The 9,420-nt window shown below is 45.2% G+C and overlaps 1 protein-coding gene across 1 annotated transcript in view; it reads right to left on the bottom strand.

The window, feature by feature from the left end:
- Positions 1 to 397: 397 nt before the first annotated feature.
- LOC104626001 (sushi, von Willebrand factor type A, EGF and pentraxin domain-containing protein 1-like) overlaps positions 398 to 9,420 on the bottom strand; it is a gene marked incomplete at both ends in the record, with an annotated part of 17,830 nt that continues 8,807 nt past the window's right edge. Inside the window, 4 exon segments of the mRNA XM_010293807.1 lie at positions 398 to 623; positions 1,483 to 4,262; positions 5,664 to 6,336; positions 8,194 to 8,361. Coding sequence (XP_010292109.1) covers positions 398 to 623; positions 1,483 to 4,262; positions 5,664 to 6,336; positions 8,194 to 8,361 — 3,847 coding nt within the window.

Here is a 9,420-nt window from a genome sequence, read left to right as displayed (position 1 = left end):
ACAGTGGATTGAAGTGCGTGCTGCCTGTTATTCTGGAGAAAAAGAGCTCTGCATACAATCCTCAAAATACATTGGACATCTTGGACATAATTTTTTAAAATCTTGGACATGATTTATTCCCTGAAATGTGATAAAAGGAATACTTTTCTAAAGGACAGCATTAGTTTTTCCATGAAAGAAGAAATGAATAATTTATAGTTCTGAAAGTCTATACATGGCAAACTAATAATTGCTTTTACTGGGCAACAAGGAAGCACATTATATTTTGCAGCGCATGATTTAGATTTTTTTGCTGTGTGCAATTAAAGGCCAAAAGCTAATCAGGGATTAGGAGGAGGTGGAGGAGTCTTGAATTCAAGAAAGCTGGCAAAATAAAACAGTGCAAGTAACACTATACCTTGCATGTAGATGTGCTTGCTCCCACCAAAGTATAGCCTTCTACACATGACAAAGTGATGCTTGTGTTCACAGTGAAGTTGTCCCCAAGTATGATTACATGGGTTGTATTTCCTAGGAGCGGACACTTTCTGGGGCAACAGGAAATACTTTGAGGAGACCACTGTCCATCTTCCTGGCAAATGCACACATCCACCTCTGTCACCATTGTGTAGCCTTCCAGGCATCTGCAACACAGCAAGAAGACCCAACCACAGAGACACAGCTAGGGATGAGCTAACCCATGAATTAGAAAGTCAGACAGTCATTTTTCAGCATTAGTTGCTCATAAGCACACCTTGGGAATTCTCTATTATTTCTTGCAAAAGTGGATTCACTTGTAGAAAGGCAGACAGAAGCATCCCTTTCACCATGTTAAAGACATGTGGAAATGACTTGACACTGTTAAATTCATCCACATGCCATCTCTGAATTCTGTCCCATACTATTACTTGCTTTTATTGCCAAAACAAATCTCCCCTTCTGCCAAGGAATTCCTCACCTTGAAGAAACAGATCTGCAGTGTGCACACTTCAGGAAATTAACACATCCCCCCCCTTTCTCTACTATCTGACAAAGGAGTAACTTTGCGTCAGCAACATTTGCTGACAGTGAAGAGTTGCAGTACAGAAATGGGAGACGAGGGAAATCAGCCCTCTGTATTACAACAGGCACCTGCACCAGGAGGAATATGTAAATGGGGTGCCAAAAGGGGAGAAAAATTGCACATCCTGCTGACTGTTGCTGCCACCTGCTAAGAAAACCTGAATGCCCAGACCAGTCTTTCAGAGGAGAAGAGGAATGCATGAGGAGCGGGAAACTAAAGGTGGTGGTGGAGTGCAGCGCAACAGTGAAATACCTTTGCTGCACTTTTGACAGTGGTCCAAGTAGTATTTTATATGTGCATGGGAATGTGGCCTTTGCCAATCAGAGCATGTGATAGGGCATAACTTTTCTTCCAGGTCTTCTAAAAACTTGCACTAGCCAAGGGTGCAAAAATCTTCCATCTTCATTCCTTCAGAGATATCACGGAAACAGAATTCTTACCTGTACTGGACCTTGCTCCCATAGGTGTATGTGTTCCCAAGAACCTCTGCGTTTGGGACAGAGGGTGGTGGGCCACAGCTTAACAGCTCACAGCTTGGGTATGGCTTCTTCCAGACACCAGTCTCCATGCAAGTCAGTTCTGGACTCCCCTGCATGACGAAACCTGCCAAGCAGGTATAGATGATGGTGTTCTCATCTGCAGAGCTGCTCCCGTTGATAAATGCATTGGGGATGATGGGTGGAGAGCCGCAGGAAATCTGCCCGCAGCGAGGAAACCCAGAACTCCACTTGCCAGCTGCCTCACAGGTGACTTCAGAAGGCCCTAGCAGTTTGAAGCCCTCCAGGCATTGAAACTGGGCACTTTTCCCACAGCTGAAATCTTTACCAAGAATGACCCCATTTTGAATCTGTGGTGCAGGACACAGACAGGGTAGGCAAGATGGAAGGCTTCCACTCCAGGAGCCATTGGACAAACACTGCCGTAAAGGACTGCCATGCAGCTCATAACCAGGGAAGCACACATACTGGGCAAATTCCCCATAGGTAAAGCCTGAGCCGTTAAGAAAGCCATGGGAGATGTCTTCAGGAGGTCCACAAATGACTGGCTCACAGTGTGGAGCTTCTGAATCCCAGGTACCATCACTCTGACAGGTAAGCATAGACACTCCTTGCAGGCTATATCCTTCATTGCAGTGATAGTGTACTTCTTTCTTAAAGCCAAAATCTGAGCCACTAGTTCTCCCATTGGAAAGAGGCAGTGGCACAGGGCAGGTCACAGCTTTGCAAACTGGAGCAATTCCACTCCAGCTTCCGTTTGCAAGGCAGACTCTGCTCCTGTCCCCATCTAACAGGAAACCTTCGTTGCAGCTGTATTCTGTACGTCTCTGGAACGTGTACTCCTCTCCAATCACCTGACCATTCTCCAAAACTGGAGGTGGGCTGCAGGAAACAGGAATGCAAATCGGTTCACTGCCGTCCCATTTCTGGTTCTCTTGGCATCTCCTCTCTGTGGGACCATTTAACTGGTATCCAGGATCACACTCGTAGTAGACAACACTCCCATATGTGTAGTTTTCCCCTTTTATGTTCCCATTCATAAGCTGGGTAGGTGAGCTGCACGTTACTGCTTTGCAGTATGGAGCAGTGTTACTCCACTGCCGACTTGTCAAACATAGTCGTGTGTCGGAGCCAACAAGAGTGAACCCTGGCTTACAGGTGTACTGCACCGCGCTACCAAGCGTGTTCTCAGTGAAATGTAGAAAACCATTCTCTGGGGGTGACAGCAAGGTGCACTCTATTGAAAGGCAGGCAGGGGCAGTGCCATTCCAAGCCCCATCTTCTTGGCAAGCTAGAACAGGGTTTCCCAGCAGCTCGTAGCCAGAGTAACATGTGTATAAAATGATAGTTCCAAATAAGAAAGTGGTGAGCTGCATTGCACTGTCCTCCTTCAAGGAACTTTTGAAGTCTTTCAAATCGTCAGCCAGTAAGATATGTGAAAGGGAGGGACTCTCTGTAACACTCTCCTGGTCAGAATGTCTTTCCTCATGTTTCACCTGCATGTATTCCCCAAAGTCAATGTGAGGAGGCAGGCCGCAGTCTGTTGGAAGGCAGGCTGGTGTGGAGCTAGACCAGCCCGATTCTTCACAGGTCTGCATGGCAAGGCCAGACAGCTGGAAGCCTGGCACACAGCTGTAAATTACCATGGCCCCATAGCTATAATCTGCACCCTCCACAAAGCCATTCTCAATGGGCTGAGGGGGCTGGCAATTTATGGCTTTGCAGGAGGGAACCTCTGTACTCCACTCCCCTGTCTCCAGGCATCTCAGCGTTTCCTCCCCTCGGAGCTGGAAACCTCTGTCACAGGAATACCTAACAGTCTGCCCATAATGGAAGTTTGTGAATGAGTATTTGCCATTGAGGATCTTCTTAGGCTGTGGACATTGAATAGGTTTGCAAGCTGGCCTTCCTCCAAGCCACTGGCCATCTTCTCCACAAAGGATAGTTGTGTTCCCCACCAGTTCGAAGCCTGGTTTACATGTATAGAGAGCTGTGCTAAGGAAGGTGAGGCCCTGCACATCAACAATGCCATTCTGAATCTCTTCTGGCTGGGGGCACTCCACAGGAATACATTCTGGCAAAGGCAAGCTCCATGAGCCATCAGCCTGGCATCTGATGGTAGACTCACCCTTCAGTAAAAACCCATCCACACAGATGTATTTCACAGTGCTACCAAAATGAAGAGATGATGTCAAGGGGTCACCAAAGGGGATGTATGGAGGTGCAGAACACTGTACAACCTTGCAGAAAGGAAAGGAATCATTCCACTGTTGGGAGGGCAAGCATTTCAGTACAGAGGAGCCATGCAAAACATAACCCTCCTTGCAGGAGAACTGCACAACACCAACTTGGTAAGTCACTTCCCTCAAGACCAGTTGGTTTTCTGCCAGGGGTGGTTCTGGACATTTTGTTGGCACACACTTTGGGCTTTGCTTTTTGCTCCATTTCCCGGATTTCTGACATGTCCAAGAAATATCTCCGATCAGCTCATAGCCTTCATCACAGAAAAATTCAACTTTGGAGCCCGTATCAAAAGTATCTCCCTTGGAGTAGCCATGCTGGATGGGTGGTGGCTTTCCGCAGCTGAGGGGAACACAGTAAGGAGGTGATTCACTGTACCATTGCCGATTGGCTTGGCAGATAAACACCGAGCTCCCAACCATCTGGTAGCCAGACTCACACTGATAATTTGCCTGATTTTCAAAGAAGCGTCCAGTTGTTTCCTGAAAAACAGGTAAGACAGGGACATGTCTGAAATGCAGATGCATGATTTGGGCAACAGGAGGCTGATTTAATTTCTTGTGTTCCCTTGGTCTAGTGTCTAGCTGAGTCCCAGACAGCAGTAAAAGCTGTCTGCAAATGAGTGAATGCAAATAACTGACACAGAATGTCTTGCCTCAAATGATGCACTCTGATGTCAGGAAATCTGAGAGCACCGTCAAAAGAAAACAGAAAATTCAAGGCTTAAAAGGTAAAATCTAGAAAATATTTCCTCTGCTTCCACCCTTTCCTGACCCATGAGACCAAAAGACAGGAAGACAGAAAAGAAATGGGTCAGGAGAAGCTGCCATGAAATGGTCCATTGCTGTTACGGTTTTTTAGCTTACAGGCGTATTCAAGGCTGGAGCCTTCAGATGTACTACTACTAGGAGACGTTTGTAAGTGCCACGTGTGCAGCTGCAGGGTCTTGAGCATGCAACTGAGGCACCCCTCAAAGTTGCAGACTGAGCTCTGACTGAGGTATCAAAAATGTCTCTAACTGGAGGGAATATCTGTAGGAGTGATCCTACCTAAGGAAGACAATACAGAGTGATATGCATTAATTAGAGAATGTATCTGTGTGGCAGTCAGAACAGAAATTGTTGCTATTACTGCTGGAAGCCCACGTAGGAACTGGGATGCAACCCCTGACCCAATTTTTAGCAAATGCAGATTCCCTGACGACTAGATTTAAGGAAGGAGTGGGGATGTTCAGATGAAAAATGCTTTAAAAATTCAAAGTTAAATCTTTACAATAGTGCTTTGATCTTTCTTACCACAGAAAATTCAAGGTTTGTGTATCAAAGCACAACACAGGTTAAGTAGTTGTTACAGGTTTGGACTGCCACAGGGAGTTTTTTAACTTCAGGCATTGTTGCAATGTAATTTGGTAAGCAAAGGGAAGTTCTGACTTCAGTAAAGAAGGGTACTTGCATCGAAAAGAGAGAAATTAACCCAAGGTGATTTACGTACTGCAAATGAGATTTTTTTTCATTGCAGTGAAAAAAGCAAGGCTTGTGAACTGGCAACAGTACTTCAAATGTCTCCAGATGGCACTGGAAAGCCACCAATGGACCAAACAAATGAAGGACATCACATTAAGGAAATCGATTGATTGTCATATGGGCATCTTGAGTCTCCTAACTGAAAAACCACTTTAAGACAAGAAATCCCATGGAAGTGTCCATGTTTTTCAGACACGATTCTGCTGCAAATCCACTCGTTTTTCCCTTTGATTATTCCATTCAGTCACGTGCTTCCTCAATTTTAACAGGAAAGCAAAACAGAAAACCCCCAACAGCGGCAATTGTGAAGACATACTCAGTTTGCTATGGTAGCAGGTGATAAGAAAACTCACTCTGTACCTTAATAAAGCCATTCTCAAGCTGCGGTGGTTCTCCACAGGACACTGGGTGGCATGTGGGCAAACTGCCACTCCAGTTGCCAGTGGCCTCACAGGTCCGCTTCTTCTCTCCCTTGATGTAGAAGCCCTTGTTGCAGCTGTAAGCCACCACTGCTCCGAAGCTGTAGTTGGCCCCACTGGCATAGCCATTGCTAATGTGGGGAGGCTCTCCGCAGCGAACGGGGATGCACTGGATGCTCAAAGGAGAAGGATTCCACTGGCCTCCCCGAAGGCACTCGATCTTGGCCGAAGTGTTCAGAACAAAGCCTTCCATGCACTTGAAGCTCACGATGGAGCCAGCTGCAAACCTGGCTTTACTAATGGACTCCAGGATGCTGTATGAGACAGTGGATGGCTTTTCACAGAAATCAGCTATACAGTGGGGCATCTCCCTGCCCTCTGGAGGCACCCACTTCCCTTCTGCATTGCAAAGCAGCTGAGAGTTATCAGCCAGGCTGTAGCCATCCGAGCAGAAGTAATAAGCTATATCGCCGAAGAGGCGGTGGCCGCTCTCGGGTGATGCATTTTCCACGTGGGGTGGTTCATCACAGGACACTGCCAGGCACTGCTGGTGGCTCACACTCCACTTGCCGCTGGCTAAACACTCTATGGTTGCAGGACCAACTAACGTATAACTGTGGATAAAGGAAACCACATAGAAGTCAAAAAGACAAGCAAGACAAGCACTGTCAGATGCTACCTACAACTCCCTGAAGCCCTTGCAGTACAAGCTTGCTTGCTAGCACCCTGGAAGCATAGGATCCTTTACAAAAGGTATGATCAACCTCAAAAGGAAAATTTTAAAGCCTACATGTCCCTGGGTGAGGCATCACAATGAGGGATATCCTAGCACACCTTGTGTACATTGCTTCTCTCTTGTCTGCCCATCTGACTACCACTCCTGAACTTCCATTTTGCCTGAAACTACTACAAACCTAGTATTGTGCTGCGACAGTCCATACAATCCTCAAAGAAATGATCCCACCAAGAAATTCTTCCCCTTTAGCAGAACTGAATGGAGAAGAAAGAGACTGAAAGCCCAGAAAGGCCTTTTGGGTTCCTGTATCAACCCTATCAATCTATTTTCACACTTGCATCAATAAGAAACTCCTTAGTGAGTTACCCAGAGATGTTCTTGACAATAACGCACATGGCAATAACAACTTCCTAAAAAAACCACTGTAAAAATTGTTATAAAAAGCCAATTAAAAATGCTGAGTAGGAAAAAAAAAAACCTTTTACAATGAAATTCCATCATCTGATTACTGTTAGTGTAGTTGTATTTCTCTAATCTGTCTCTGGGACACAGTGGCAGGCATTACTCCATGGTGCTCATCACCCCACTTAAAACCCTGCTGCTTCAACATGTAACAGTATAGTCACAGTAGCTGTGACTATCTTCTTTATCAGTTTTGAAATCTCTGTGGTGTTCTCTCACAGAAAGCAAAGAAATAATAACTACTGCAAGGTTCCCAGTGATTCTTTCCAGCTAGAATTTGGTTGTTCTGATTTTGATGGCAGTATCTGTAAAAATGTTTTGTCTTGTTTGCAGGATTTGTTTTCAAAACCTTGTGACTGGACTCCAGAAAAAGAGCCTATTATGAGCCAATGTTTAATATGATCCACTCTATTCATCATCACAGACAGCTGTGACCCTTTTAAATTATTCTGTTCTACCCCATTTAAAATGCCTGCACAGGAAAAAGCAGCTTCTTTTAAAATGATAATACAGGCAAGAAAACAATATAAGTATGCTTTGCTTCAATTATGTTTCAAATCATATTGCAAAGCCAGTTTAGAAGAAAAATGCTGGCTTATCAATCTACCTTTTTACATCAAGAGGAAGCACAAAATCCTCTAGTCACTTAGGGCCTGACCTGGCAAAAGCTCTGCATACCTGCTCTGCCTTTTGGACAGATCAGTTTTAAGAAATTCAGTGGGACTGCTCACAGGCTGAAAAGATAAGCACGTGCAAAGGTTTTTCCAGCATGAGAGTCCAGTTACATTCATGCTCCATCATCACAATGGAGCCTCATCTTCAATGCACCTCAATGAACGAGGAGTTTTAAGGAAGCAACATTTAGAACACCAGAACAGACAGTTCTCAAAACACACCAAACAGCTTTCCTAATAGCCTGAAGAGACATTGGGAATTCTTTATGATCAGGGCCTTGAGTTTACCATGGAAGCACTAGTTCTGTAGTAACTCCAAGGGACAGGGCTTCCTATTGAATTGGTCTATCATTCCCCATGACTCCTTTCCACTTTCCTCTTCCAGAGTGTATTCAGCTGCCATGAAACTCCTGTAAGAAATACCTATGTGTCCGGTACTAACTTGACAGCCCACAAAAAAATCTCCATCACATTTAATTTCCAAAGAGTTAAGACAGAAGCAGTAGAAATGAACTAGTGTGCAGTTATAAAGGACTTGTGAAGCAGTGCACCAGTTTTACTTGTCCTGACTACTAGTCCAGTAGTGCTAATCTACATACCCTTCCTTACACGTGTAAGAGACCGTGTTTCCAAAAGTAAAGTTATTTCCACTGATGACCGCATCTTTGATGGCAGGAGGGGATCCACAAGAGACTATGTTGCAAGCCGGTGGTGTGCTGTTCCAGTTCCCTGAAGATGCACAGACAAGTACAGAAGGTCCCTGAAGGCTGAGACACAAAGATCATTATTAAGGCTGCCATTTCAGTCTAGGTGAGGAACAGTTTTTTTTTCTCATGGACTTCCTGGCCCCAGTGAAACCAAGGGGAGTCTCTCACTGACTTCAGGAGAGCCCAGAGTCTCACCCTCCGTTCATGAAAAAGCACTGCTGATGCTGTCAAAAAAGCTGGTCTTCAGATTATTTTGAAGAGCTGGTGGAATTCATGTGGGGCCTCAATGCACTGTGCAGACACACAGATAACTTCTGCTGTAGCTTTGCACATCTTTGGTCCACAAAAGGAAGTCACAGGGTGCTTAAATATGAATTTAATCTTAAAGATTTACTTGTATGCCATCAACACAATGCCAGTCTTGAGACTTGCAACTAGGCCTCAGTCTGACACCTGATTCACTCAAGGACTTAAACACTATCTTCAGTCAGAAAACTGAAGGAAATGCTCCAGTTCAGGTTTGTTTACCAAAAGGCATGCAGTTCCTTTAGGAGGTGACGGATTTTGCTTGAGTGAATGGCCACATACATTTGAAGTTGATGGTATTTTTTGGTTTCCTTAGTTGACAAAACAGCAATGCATTGGTACAAAAGGTGTGACTCAGTTGCCTCAACAGAGGTCTTCAACAGTACCCTGAGATGCCCTGGGTGAATGCTCAAGCCTCCAGCTGCTATGTCAGCTGGCTATGGATTCCCAGTAGGTCCCATGTCCATGTGAAAGCCACCATGAAAAGGTGTGTCTGATTCCTTACACTCTAATCTCAAATAGTATTAGACCCTCATGTTCAGGTGACTGAAATGAGCTCAGGGATTAATGGAAGAGAACAACACTGACCTGTAAAGCCCCTACAGATACAGCACAGGCCCTTGGCAGAGCAGTGGGCTCTGCCTACCTATGGCAACAAGTTTAAGACAAAACATACGTACGAGGTGCTTGAAGGAAAAGACTGGGTCCACACTTAGGTTCAAATGCGTAAGAGGGACACTGTTTGGGAGAGCTTCCCCTGGCTTATGAAATTCCACCCCAGCTGTGGTGACCACAGGAGAGAGGACTTCTCTC

The sequence above is a fragment of the Phaethon lepturus genome, unplaced genomic scaffold, assembly GCF_000687285.1.
Source record: "Phaethon lepturus isolate BGI_N335 unplaced genomic scaffold, ASM68728v1 scaffold969, whole genome shotgun sequence".
Taxonomy (NCBI): domain Eukaryota; kingdom Metazoa; phylum Chordata; class Aves; order Phaethontiformes; family Phaethontidae; genus Phaethon; species Phaethon lepturus.
Note: the sequence above shows the minus strand (reverse complement) of the source record. Positions and strands in the feature narration are given on the sequence as shown.